This window comes from Lissotriton helveticus, chromosome 3_1 (assembly GCF_964261635.1).
Source record: "Lissotriton helveticus chromosome 3_1, aLisHel1.1, whole genome shotgun sequence".
NCBI lineage: Eukaryota > Metazoa > Chordata > Amphibia > Caudata > Salamandridae > Lissotriton > Lissotriton helveticus.
In genome coordinates, this window is record NC_136061.1 from 1,230,700,018 (window position 1) to 1,230,714,061 (window position 14,044).

The 14,044-nt window shown below is 46.0% G+C and overlaps 1 protein-coding gene across 7 annotated transcripts in view; it reads left to right on the top strand.

Annotated features, from left to right (window-relative positions):
* Positions 1–14,044, top strand: part of CADM1 (cell adhesion molecule 1) — a 678,445-nt gene that overhangs the window by 574,305 nt on the left and 90,096 nt on the right. For all 7 annotated transcript variants that reach the window (XM_078681871.1, XM_078681873.1, XM_078681874.1 and 4 more), the window contains one exon: positions 13,230–13,326. In XM_078681871.1, coding sequence (XP_078537997.1) covers positions 13,230–13,326 — 97 coding nt within the window. The remainder of the gene's footprint in view (positions 1–13,229; positions 13,327–14,044) is intronic.

The following is a 14,044-nucleotide window of genomic DNA, read 5'->3' on the forward strand; positions in this document are numbered from 1 at the left end:
TCAATACAATGTAACTTTGTTATACAAGTAGCAGTAAGAAAGACTGGCTAACAGTATTCTCCTTGAGTTTTGTTCTTTAGGGATGCCACTGAAATATTGTTTCTTCCTTTTACTTTTTCAGTTTTGTGGCCTTTGGTCCAAAGATGCAGGGTTTAGTTTCATGTTTTAGGTCTAGTTTAATTGTTATATACTATAGAGAATCAGGAAATATCAAACTCATATTTGATATTTTGGCTGCATTTGATTCTTTCACCGATAGGGAAAATGGCTGGTTTCATAAAAATCTTTCCTAATATGTGTCATCACATTTGCCTACAGAGAATGGGTAAAAACCCTTAACACATCATACCATAGTTTCTAGTGGGTCAGTATTGATAGTAGGTGAATTGTCAACACCTCAGGCTTTAAACATTCAATGCAAGGTATAGTGACAAGTATATATATAGATCATCAAGCATCTGGGATAGTGGTGAAAACATGACACCAGACTTTTGGAAAACATGGAACGCAGTGTCACTTGTAATGCTCTGCAAAAAAGGTTCTTTCCAAGGTCAACAAAGATTGGAGTGATGTTGTTTGTATTTGCAGTGATTCAGCTACATATATAAAAAAGTTGTGTGATGACCTGTCAAAATTGATACCCGAGCTGAAGTGATTCCCTGTAGTAGATCCTTGCCACTTGTTAGATGGTATGCTGAAAGCATCTTTACAATCTTAAGAGTTAATGAGGGATGCTATTGACTTTTTAGTCCATTTTGGTGCACTGGTTTCTAATGCACAGGAACTAAAACGCAAATATTTATCATTTCGTGCTTTGTGGCATCAAAGAAAGTCATCCCAACTGTGTCCCTTAGTGGATGGTTCTCAGCTCAATGGGCTAAGAATGCTGAGGGCCTTTTCCCAGAAGTTTACATGGGAAGGAAAGAACAAGCGCACATGACCCAAAGACTCACTGAAGAAGTATTGTATGGTGTACTACAATAAGATTAATTTGCAAAAATCTATTTGGACCTCATATACATTGTCTGTATACCATGTTCTTTCAGTGCAAAAAGCAAGCAATAATAAAAGCAAAACGTTCCATAAACACCGGAAAAACACTTTTTCTGTGTTTAGTGACGCGATAATGTGTACCCACTGATAACTGTTTTTTAAGATATTGAAAACACTGAAAAAACCCAACCAGAATTTACCAAAAATAAAAACTGAAAACAGGAAAGCCTAACTATACTCCATGAAAGCCCCTATGCCCCCACCCTGGTCGTCCGCTTCGGCAGTATGGGTATGGTTTGAATTTTTATGCTAGGGATGACTTTGGTTTCCAGTTCGGCCCTGCTTTCTTTCTCTATGGTGAAAGATATGCCATTTTCCAATTTCACCAGGGTTGAGAGCCATGCTGCCCCATGCTCAGGGTGGTTGTTGGCGTGCGCATGCTGTGCCCAGCCACCAATCTTTGAAGGGGCTTGTGGAGCAGTGTGCATTTCGGTACCTCAGAAAGCGGTCCCTCTACCTTGGCTCCAGTGATTCCTTTTAAAGTGCAGATAGTCATGTTTATAGCGTGCCGAAGTTAACACACTATGGCCCCTTATCTTGCCCACTGTTCCCTCGTGGTCGTCTGTCAAAATCACCCCGACCCTACTGTCCCACCGCTCTTACCTGCACAGGTCGCAGCTCGCGGTGTTTGGCAAGAGGTGGTCGGAGGTAGATGGGTCCCATCTACCTTTGACCACCTCTTGCCGCACACCTACACCCTCCCCACCCCAACCAATAACTTGGCACCACCTTGATGGAACTAAGCTGGGAGTGATTCAGATTAAATGGAGTGAGGGTGGGGATTTTTGTGTTCAGAGACAAATCTGAGATCTAGCCAGCCAGGGACTGACCTGGGAGGACTCCCTGTCGCCCCTTTTTGGTTACCAGCAGCAATCTTCCTTCCACCCAGGGTGCTATCGGAGCAAGGCCTGGCCCCGCCTGTGCTTCAGACCAAGGCGCACCTGCAGTAGCTGATGCTGGATCCGCACGGCTTCGGACACGCCTGCTTTGCTGGCGGGCGCCTGCCTGTACGTTCAGGTTTGCTTTCACAGTTAGGGTGATGGGGAAAGGTGGTGAACTGGAATATACAGCCTGTCAGTCTTCATTCGCTCGCCTGGCACTGCCAGAAATGGAAAATGGAAATAGCATTTCTGTTGACCGCGCTCCCTGATGCAGGCCGGCCGTCCTCACAATCACTTACAGCCGCTTGAACGAACGGCTGATGTGTGTGGGTGGAGAATGCAGTCAGGAGACAGAGTAGCCTGGCAGCGGAGGGGAGTGCGCTGGATGTTAACGGGAATACTGCCCTTTAGAAATGCATTTGAACATGTACAGATGGAGCAGCTATTTTTTTTTCATTTCTCATTCTCAATATTCTATCACAGTTGCATGCTTGCTTCTCGCGCTGCCTTCGGTGTATTTCTGGTCACCGGGCTCTTGATGCGAGTCACTGGTCTCTTGATATGGACTCCCAGGCCCAGTTGGTGGCGTGTACAATGTTTTAGAAATGCACAGCTGTCTGCTCTTTTGTAAGCTATAAAACTTGATTAAATAGTAAAGAAATCAAATTCTGCATTCAAGCTTGCTGTTGGTGCTTTTTGGTGTTGTGCTGCTATCAGATCCCCCAAGAAAAGCCCCAGAGAAAAGAAATAGCCCAGTTCATAACTTATAACATTGGTGGAACCCCAAAAGGGAAGGCCATGGGGTGTGTGCAGCAGCTCAATTTCTCATGTTTAAATGTATCGGATCAATAGTATTGACCGGAAGCAGTGACCTTGGAACCTATCTGAGATGAGTGTTCAGAGTATCCCCACCCGAGGGTTGCCATTATGGAATGTGACCCGTTGCCCCTGCATTGGCCATATACTCCTCAGATTACTGCTGGATCCTCGGTTGAAGGTGCCCTGCTTTCCCATGGTAAATGCTTTCACAATATCAGGAGGACAGCATAAGTTCCTTGTTCACATTGAACTTTCCAATTCTAATTGCATCTAACTGTAGTCACACTTTTGTTTTCAATTACTTCCATATATCGTTTTTCAATTAAGTTCCTGACATTGGTGTCTTTTTCCATAAAGTTCTTTTTATTAAGTATCCAATTTTATCACACTTAAAAACAGACCCAGTCAATGTGTTTCATCCCACATAGAGACTTCATCAGGGCTATTTGATTTATCCTCCTTTCCAAATTCTTCTTTCCCATTGATCCCTATTTAAATGTCTGGGCTCCTTTCAAGCAGCCTTTCGGCCTGTGTGTCCTAGTCCTATCCGATCGATCCAATGGTGGGAAGCCAATTTTGAGTTCATGTTTTTACACATGAAAAGATGGTAGTCATGAAAATCATCTGTATAAAAGGAAGGTTTGTAATCATGCCAAGGGAGTAACACGTATTGGATCAGCAAGTCTAGTTTATCAGTAGTTACCTCATGTTTTATAAAAAGCAAATCTTTGTGCAGAATGCACTTTTATTCACATCTCAGCCTCCTTTAAATCAAAATGACTTGTTCAATAATCGTAAGGGTTCTTTCAAATGATGTACTTTTCTAAATGGGTGAAAGATGACCATGCACCAAATGAGGACCTTTGACCACAGCCCCGTTCCAACATGGCTGCCACACCTACATTAAACCAGGAAGGTTTGCTGGCACCAATCCTTACTGGTGTATCTACCCACTGTTTGTGCATGCCTAACTAGTCATACTCCACTTCACAAGCCATATATTCGATGCATTTTTATTTGTTTAGAAAATGGGGGCATATTATGCCCACGTGGCACTTAATGGAAGTACACATTGGAGGCACTGCGGTATCAAGGGTGCCAAATTCTACTTTACTTTTACCAGTTCGTTTTGCTGTTGCTTGCTTAACAGGGCAATTAATCTATGCCTGCTAATGCGCTGATGTAACTTCACGTGCAGTGAGATCTTTAGAGAGGAACGCGGACTCCAGGTAACCGCTGTGCGCCCCCCCTGAGCCGGGAGGTGGTGTAGTACTTCGTTACCGCTCAGCCATGTGCACACTCTGCCCTTCTCTTAATGAGCACTGTTTCTGGTCGAATGAAGACATTAATTGCACGGTGGGCACCCGAGTGATTAACGCGGAGGTAATTCATCGCCAGGAGATTTTGCACATAAATGGATACGTTGTTTGATGCAGCGTGAGGTCGACCCCTTTCAACGTTACTGAATTTCTCCTTTTTCCCCCCACTTTGCATATTGTATATGAGAGAAGCAGCGGATTCAGCAAAGTGTTTCGTGATTTGATTTTCTGGGGCATTAACCGCTCCCCTTTGCCACGTTTCGTAGCAGGACGCTCATTTTTGGTCTGTTAAGATGCTGTTCGCGCAGAGGAGGGTGGATAGATTGTTGCATCCAAGTTTTTGCACCTGCTGCCCTAGCTCACACCTAACTTCCAAAGCACGGACATGCTGACTCCGACCCCAGGCAGGGTCTTCCTACAAAGCCCGGTGCTTTCCTTGTTGGTGTTTATTCCGCTTGAGGTGAAGGTTTCTTCTGAGATTTTCATTTACGCGGATGAAACCTCTGGAGCATGTGGCCGTTGTGCCTATAGTGCCAATATCTAATCCAGTGTATGATCATGCTGTCCAAAGTTCGCAAAGCATCAAATTAGCCCTGTGTGTTTGTGTGTAGAACTGCCACATGTAGAATTCTGAGCCCAGCATGATGTCGCGTTGAGCGGTCTTCATTAAACTCTAGAACCCTCATGCAGTTTAGTCAAGCGAATCTCTGTATCCAGCTCTGGCACCACCACATGGTCATGTTAAGAGTTTGAGCGCACGAATAAAGAGTCCTAGCTCAAGCTCCTTGGTATGGAGTTTTGAACCCAGCTGATCCATAGCGGCATCTCTTCGGTACGGTTCAGTAGTGGAAGCAGGGTATGGTCATGTCCAGAGAGTCATGGGATTGAATGTTGTGCTGTACAGTATCCCCCTCTGCCCCGGGACACCATGCTACCTCTACCAGACTTGAATGCCTTTCTCCTTCTTTCTTTTGGCACCACCAGGCATTTATTGGACTTCCTTTGAGCCTCTCAGCTGGTGACGTACATTTTGCCAATGTTTTTATGGGGCTCCCCTCTGGAATAATCTGTTTGTGGGGCATGGCCCTGGCTCCAGATAAAGAGTGGCTGTTGATTGTGTTCTGTCTGTAGCAGCTATGGCACATAATTGTACACGCTTTTGAACCATTGGGGTAGGCCACCATGTGAAATTGACCAGAAGGACATTGTTGCATCTAGTTACAAATACATTACAAGCAATTTTGGGGATTATGTTGTCCGGAGTCGATTGACGAGGAAGTGATTGTTTCTGAATAGAAATGTTCCCCGTTCATATGCACGTATCAAGTCAGTTTCTTTCGTGTTATACCATTTGAAAAGACCCTGCCTTGATGTGGACAGGGTCTTGTGTTCAAGTGAAACATCTTTGGCTTTCGAATGCTAACCAGAAAGTTGAGTGAATCCTCGGAATTGTATTTCCCCTATCTAGTTGGTATCAATATCTGTGTAAATGGAACTTTAGTGTACACAACCTGCTCTCATATGAGCCTATTGTATGACCATCCTTGACTCCCAGGGGAAGCTCCAGGCTAGATCGTGACAGTAAACTTTAGCTTCATTTCTTTCGACGGGTGACTGCAGCTCATCGCAATACACCTCATGCAGAGATCAATTTGTCACATTTCAAGACTGAAATGTTACTCTGGTGCTGGTGTTTCGCTCGCATCCATTTCTAGTCCATGTCCTATTACTATTTGAAGTTTAAATAACTGCAAACGCACGAATACTAAGTGATATGAACTAACAGCCCAGCTCTGGCTGAACATCTCGTACTTGAGGAACGAAGACGATTGCGCTGTTCGTGTCCACGGGGTGTGCTGACTCGTCTAGGAAACCTTGGTGTAACTTTATTGTAACTGGCACAGGCTGTGCCTAGAACACGGGCTTGTTTGGCTCCTAACCCTTGCACCCTCTGTGTAGGTCTATCCTTGGCTGTCATCTTTCTGTACCTTCTTTCATCTCTCACCTCTCTCCATTGGGAGGGGCGTGCACATCAGCAAGCAGCTTAGACCAAGAAGATAGACTAAAAGATCGTGGAAGAAAATGGATTTCTTGGACCCCTGCATTAGGACGGACCAAACTGAGCCCCTGCGTCTGCTTTGGACAGCATGATGTGTATACAGGGCCAGGTTTGGCACTGGTGGCACCCAGTACAATCTTTTTTTTTTTTTTTGTTTGGCTCACCCTCCCCCATGCCCCTCATCTCTCCATAGACCGTCTTTAACATACATGTAATTTGTTTTAAAGTCTGGCTTTACTAATCCAATCCGCTATTCACATGGCATACAGATCTGTTCTTTGCAGCAGGGATGGTGAGTCAAAACTGCCACCTAAAAATTCTGGGATGCTTCTCTCTAGCAGGAACATTAATCACAAGATTTATCGTGACATGGATTGCTGCTTGAAAGCTGGATGCACTAGAAACTCTGCATCAGGTGCTTTTAATTTGTAAGTTATTCCTAAACACAGCGACCCCCCTCTTTTATAGGTCAATGACCTCCTTCCAGGTCAGCGCCCAGTGCGGCTGCGCCGTTCGTAACCCCTAAAGCCGACTCTGTGTGTGTATAGTTGATCAATCCGAGCATTCAGCCTGTAAAAGGGGGCAAAGCGAACAGAAGTTTAAAGGGGGGCGGGGGAGGAGTCACCAACCATGACTTTTGTCCACGTTAAACTGATATTTTGGACGGCTGCTCGTGGCGGTCTTGCCTGGCATATGGCGTAATGGCCTGACCTCCTTCACAAAGGGACTGACCTGGCAGCAGACCCCCAAAGTTCTTGCTGCCCGCCTCCGCACGCGTGCCGAAGTTACTAAAAAGGCCTGCTGCCCTCCACAGCACCAGTGCTTCAGTAAACTGAGGCAAACGGCGACGGAGAGCGATTAGTACATTAAAATGCGCGGTGTGCAGTTTGCTGTCCCGGGAGAGGATTTACCACTGCATCTGAAATTAGAGCAGTCTAAATTGCTTAAGACGATTTTATAGATTTCTGCGCGTCGCGTTATTCGAGGAAAGGCAGTAATGCATGGCGGGCTGTTAATAATGCGCAGCCGAGCAGAGAGCGGGGGGCGCTGTTCCTCGGGGAAATAAAAACTCTAATATGATTTAAATGATTCGACCTTTGTGTTTGTGAGCATCCGCGAGCTCCCCGTTCATCTCACTTAATACCGCCCCCCCCCCCCCCAAAATAATCGTTCCTGGTTTTTAATATAATTGTTCTTTTTGATTGTGCCTTTGCCCAGATTGTGTTGAGCTGTTCTATCACTGGCCGTGTCTGACATATGTTTGCTTCCTCACATTCACGCATCTAGCCCTTTTATTTCAGTAAAATGAACAGGGGCGCCTCGTCGTGTATACATTTTAAGCAGACTATGGATCCGAATACCAATCCCCTCCGTTGAAGGGACAGATCTCTGGTGTTGTCATTCCTGTTCTTCTATTAGCACCACTTTTTTCTGGAGTCTCCCAGTTGGACACTGGCACCTTTTTCTTCTGAGATCCTTCTGTTCTGACACCCTTCAAACTGCATATCTCACACCTCCTCTTTCCTCTTAAGCACCCTCTGTTCACTCTCTCCTGCAAAGATTTCCTTGAATCTTCTTCCCCCCACCCCCCACAACACGCCCAAGCTCTATATTCTTTCACTTTCACCAGGTCAATATTTTGACAGCTTTGTACCTCCTTCATGTACATTTGCATATAATCTCGTTTAGAATTGCAACCCTCACCAGTGCTCTATGCACACTGCTGAGAGGCCAAGGACTGGATGAGCATTTAAGCATTTATTCGGAATCCCTTTATGACCCTCTGATGGGCACCGTGAGAAATTCACACAGGCTTCCACCTGAGCTCCCAATCCTTAACCGGTTATAAACGAGGACCTGGGCAAGTTGCCGTAAATAGGCCCCCGCCGTCTTCTCCCCCCCCCCCCTCGTGGCTGGCCCCGGCCGGAAGTGACATTGCGTCGGTGAGCCCGGAAGTAAATCCTGCTTTCAGCATCGCCCAATCCCTCGGTGAAGAGCCACGAGGGCGTGGCCGGGATCCCGAGTCCAAATGGCGCGCTTCCCTATAGTACGCACTTTTCCATAGTAGGTTTTACATGAGTATTATGTTGCATAAAAACAACCACAAACATCCTGGAAGAAGCATTGATATGGACAATAGGTGTCGCTTATGAGAGAGCTATTTGCTTTGGCAATGTCTGACTTTTAGACTTTGTACAGCAATGCGGCTAAAAGTTAGGAAAAAAGTGCTATGATGCCGGCAGCACTGGCAACAACAAAGCATTCTTTTTTTCCTAAGGAAAGGGCCGGGGCAACACGGACAGCATAAGGGACGTAGGAAGGGCCGGGTGGTTGGGGGGGGGGGGGGGAGCAGTCCTCCACCCAGAGTTGTGAAAGTGGTTTTTGACACCAGACGGACCAGATGGTCCTGGTCAACAGAGGTAGTATACGTCCAGCCCTGTATGTCCCAATGAAAGTATGGGCTTATAGTTCAACATGCAAAGAGACGTTAACTAAAAAGCCAGGCTTGAATGTAGCAGAAAGGGAATGGGGTCACTTGGTAGCCAGGGACACAAAGCTCTCTTCTAGAGACTTGAACACAGCGTTGCAGAGGTGTCCCACATCTGGCCGCATGCCAACCCCCTTTTGGCTGCCAAATATCTTTGTGCCATCTAGTCTTTGCTTTTCAGTCACCACCGCTTTGTATGGAGCGAGTTTTTGGTGTCCTTGCAACGTTGACAAGGCAATGCAGCACATGCGCTGCTTTCACTAGGCGAGACCTAAAAAAACGAAACTAGAAGTACCAGAATTCAAAGTGATGTTGGCTAAAAAGCCAAGATTGGTTGAAGATGTCACTTATGACGTGGGCCATTTGCATCTCTGCCACTTTCGCCTGCTCACTTCTGGGTAGGTGGTTTGCACAGCAGGCAGCAACGTGGCAAAAGAATGTGAAATGCATGTTTTGATGCAGCTGCTAATGTTCTGAAATTAATACACTCGAGGTCGCTCTGCCCATCCAAACTCGCCAGAGAGAAATATTATTCATTCACTGCTGAAAGTGAAGGGAGATGCACCGTTGTCCTGTTTCTTCCCCAACTATATCATGCATTTACTGTATGGAAGGCCAATTGGACAGCTATCCTGCTCTGACCTTGAGGCAGGTGTGGCTGAACACAAGGTCAGACTTTGCACCAACATGTAGTATTTCTGTTTGCGTCACACATCCGAGCCAAGACATACACAAGGCTAGTCCTGTGCAGTTCCCTCTGAAGCAACCAGTTAGTCTCAAGATTTTAAACTAATTTGCCCCTGGTGCACTCATGTACATCTAGTCTTCACATGAGCATTTGCGTCTTGTCATTATGCTCCATATAAATCCTGCAGATGGCCAGCTCTGGGAAGATGTGTAATCGATGGACCTTTATAATAACAAAGGGGATTAGTCCTATAGCAGCAGCAGCAATGCAACAGGCGGCAGAGGAGCAGATGCGCTATCCTAGGAAGAAGTAAAAATGACAGGGGAAGGGACTGATCTGCAAAACCGAAGACGGGGCATGGGGGTAAGCAACATCTCAAATTGTGAGAGGAGGGTGGGAGGGGTACAGGAAAAGCTGGAGGAGGAGGGTGCGATGGAGCAAGCAACACCATGTCACCAGAGTGGAAAGGAAATCCCAAACACATGTTCTCCTATGGAGTGTAACAGCTAACAAAAAAAAAGCGCTCCGGAAGCACACAGCAAGTGGAAAGACATGGGCCATGGACCGGAAACTGTTCTCGGTCCATGCTGCAAGGAATGGACTGACAGAGGAAGGGAAAGCTCAACCAGAGGCACGAACCAATGAGAAGCAAGAAAATCAGTTATCTTGAAGCCAACCAGTGGCGTGTAACGGGCTGGCTGTAACCCCCGCCCCTTTTAAAATAAAAAAAACAAGGAAAATAGACATGCAAGGACAGAACGTGCGCTGTCCAGTCGAGACCTGAAAATCAAATACTCACCTAGGAATTCAACAGTAAGTGACATGTGAAATTTGTTCTTCCAAGGCTGAGAGGCCAGTGCATTTTTCTGTTGGCTGCAGCTGTCACCTGGTTTAGTGGAGGACAAGGGGAAGATGGAAGTGCAGGACAATTACGAATGGGCCACCAGCCCTACTAGCACCGCCCTTTACAGTGGCACCATTCGTAATAAAATATAATTTTACTCACCTCGTCCCTTGATGGAAGGCAGATCAAAGCAGAGCAAAAATCAGTAAACAAGATTCAGTCCTGGTAGATGTTAAGGGGGCGGGATGCAGTACAGTTGAATTCTTCATGACACTGCCCCAGCAGAGGGCTTTACCACTTCTCAAAGGACTCTTACCTCTTCCAGGTCTCCACCATCCAGTCTGTACACCATCTCCATGCAAAGGCATTCAGCGTAGATTGATGTGGCAATACGCTGCCCGCCAACCACAGTATCGCTCATTAATATGATAAAAAAGGAAACCTATCAGTTCGATACCCTCCCAATGTTTGCAGCTTCGACTCGGCATGGATGTGAATGAGGGTCCTTTACGTTGACTAACTTCAAAGATCAACCCAGCTGCAAGACCATGTACTGCTGAAAAAACAGCCAGTGGTGGCTGATGCATGTAAACAATGGTGTGACGGGTGGAGGGGACGCAGGGGAAGCGAGGGGGTCGGATCCCTAGGTGACTTGCAACAAGTGGAAATCTGACCATCATTGTGGGAGTCAGGAGGGCGGGATGGTTGGAAGTACTTGCTTTGCAGTTGATGTAGTCCGCTGGTAGACTTTAGGTTTTCCCTTCAAAAGAACAACGACCACCATAATTACTTACCAGTCCCTCCAGCATTGTTCAGGACTGCTGGACCACTATCTTCCATCACTGGGGTGAAAACACCCTTGAAGCCAAGGTGCTTCTAAATCCACAGAGGGTTGCTTCTGTTTCTTCCCGCTTCTAGGTTTCATAATTTTATCCTGGGGTTTCCTAGAAGTGGCTACCCATTGTAAGATTCAACAGACGTGAGCTAAAACACCGACAGGTGATTTGTTTCCTTTGTTAAAAGTAAAGGTCACATCTTTGTTGTACGTTAAGTCTCATCCATGTAGTAGCCAGGGGTGTCCCCCCCCCCCCCCCCCCCCCCCCCACCTCCCCAATAAGGGTTGCTTTGGCAGGGTATCCGCTTGGGTCCGAAAATGGCTGACCCCCTGATTAGAGCCACAGTGTAATGATCAAGATAGAAAAAGGTGCCAGGCATAAACTCGCATACATCATAAGGAGGCTGCCAGACCCCTCCTCCTGGAAGGTGGTGATGGTCGTATCATCAACTTGGATTGAAAAGGGGATAAATCTGTACCCAAGTTGTGATTGGTAGATGGTAACTTTGGGTAGCATCTCGAGGTCGCCACATAATCCCACAGCAAGTGTAGTGTGGTGCATCGCATCTGAAATCTGAAACCACTCTTGAAGACTCTCGGCACGGATAATAAAGAAACATTTATGTAGAAATACATTCATGATGAAATGAATGCATAAGGATGAAAAGCTGCAGAATGGGCTCTAGCATATAATGAAGTTTTGCTTTGGGGCATCTCTTGGTAAGCGTGTGATACTACTTACGATCTGGAACATCTTTCATCCATCGTCAATTGACCGGATGGTAGACGCTTGACATGATCTTTTCTTACAAAACAACCCAAATTTGACCCACAGAGCCCATTAAAAATATGAGCATAGGTTTGAAAATGTAATGATTTAGTGTACTTACTACTTTTATACTGGGCCTAAGCCACCACACAAGAGGTAAAATTGAATTGCCTATGGGCCAAAGGAACTTCAGAAGCAATGTGGATAAATGTAAGGGTTGGTCTTATTTCCTGTACGGCTGGTGGTCAAACCGGGTACCATTTTGAGTGGCTCCTGTTTAGCCACATTTGCAAGTGTTCAGGGTCACCTTTGAGCACCTGACAGGCAAAATGGCTAATTTTCAGGCAGTTCACTATCTTGAAATTGTTTTTGGAAAGATGGTCACCTGGGAGATATGACCTGGGTGCAACTGTGGTGTGAAGCAAAGTGCTTGTGCAAAACATCCTTGACCCGTGACTGACTGCAGACATATTGGCGTCTAAAAACTTCTTCTGTGACTCTTGGCTGATCTCTCCGGCTGCAGCCCACCATAGAGCACCTGCATCATCACAGCTTCTTGAGCCTTTCAACCCTTTTAGGCTAGGATGCGCTGCAGTTCGTATTGTAAGTGACTTTGGGCCAGATGTACTGCCCTTGGCGCTTGCAAGCAGGAAATCGACCCGTTTGTGACCGCAAAATAGGTCTGCCCTATTTACCAACCCTATTTTGCGAGTTGTTAACCTGTTACCGACTCACAAAATTAGGGACTCGCAAAAGGCGCATGCCCCCAGGGTATCCTTTCCTATTAGCGACTCGCACTTCAATGTAAGATTGTTTTTTGCGGGTGCAATTGCGGCTGCACAACACTTGCAGTTTACCATCCATTTCAAATGGGTGGTAACACACTCGCAAATGAGATGGGGTCCCTAGTGGACCCCTTTCCCTTTATGACTGACGTTAAAAATATTTTTTTTAACCGGGCAGTGGTCCCAAGGACCACTGCCTACTCTTTAAAAAAAAAAAAAAAAAAAAAACAGAAAACAGGCTGCATAAAAAATACTGCTTTATTTAGAAAGCAGTGTCCGACATGGTGGTCTGCTGAACCCAGCAGGCCACCATCCCTGGGAGTGCTAGCCATTCCTTATGGGGTCGCAAATAACACCTGCCTCATGAATATTGAGGCAGGCAATTTGCGACCCCATTAGTAATCACAAACAGGGTGTGAGACACTGTTGTATGTAACTATTTGTGAGTCACAAATGTTGCGTCGCAAAATGACGTAATTTGCGACTCGCAAATTGCTAGGGTTGTACATCTGGCCCCTAATGAATGCCGTGCTCAAAATTGCAGGTTGTTCAAACTGATGTTTCTTCGCCATCTGAAGAATTTGTTGCTTTGGATTTACTTGTTATTTGGCTGATGTAAGTTTGTACTTAGTCTCAAAAGCGTAGAAGGACAATTTACTAACATGTTCTTATTGCCTTTGTTCCCACAGATAAGCCCAGAGTGTTGCTGTCGGTGTCCTACCCACAAGGGCTCACGAGAGAAGGGGAGTCCTTACAGCTGATGTGCACGGTGATGGGGAAGCCCACGTAAGTGTGTTGCTTCATTATAGAACAGTGCCAAGTTATGTGATGCCCGGGACACGAGGCGCTATTCTGGACTGACTGATGCGGGCTATGAAGTGACCGGACACTTCTGCGAGCCCTGGTATAGATAAGAGAGGGTTTTCAGTAAGTAGGAAGTTGTGGTGCCATTATTCTTTGGAGGCAAGCCACGGAGGACGTTTTCCAATACTCTTACAATTTTGACTCTTGACACATCCATGTCTTCGTTTTACTTTCCCTCTCTCACGTGGAATTGACGTGAAGCCGGGGGTCACAGCTCACTTATCTAACTCAAATCTATCACAATTTAACACACACCTGTGTGATCTCCCGTGGCTCCATTTAAATCCCGAAACCGTATTTTCAGATCCCCTTACAGATTGGGCACGTTCCCTTACACCCAGCGGTACAGACCTGCCGGGTTTGAGTTATCACTGGCATCTCGATTACGCAGCCTTGCTTCCATCATCACAGCCCTGAAGAGTCGTGGGACTCCTTTCCCTTGACGAAACACGTGTCTGCTGGTTGTACCATGCTGATTGATTTACAACGCAAAGAAATTTAAAAGAAACAAGAAACAACTCCTCTGCGAACTGTATTTAATTGATCTTTCTCATGGACTTACATTTTAGTGATTTTTTCTAAATACTCCCGTACATGAGTGCCCAGGACTTGGCAGCACTTCTGTGAACCCTCTTCCTTT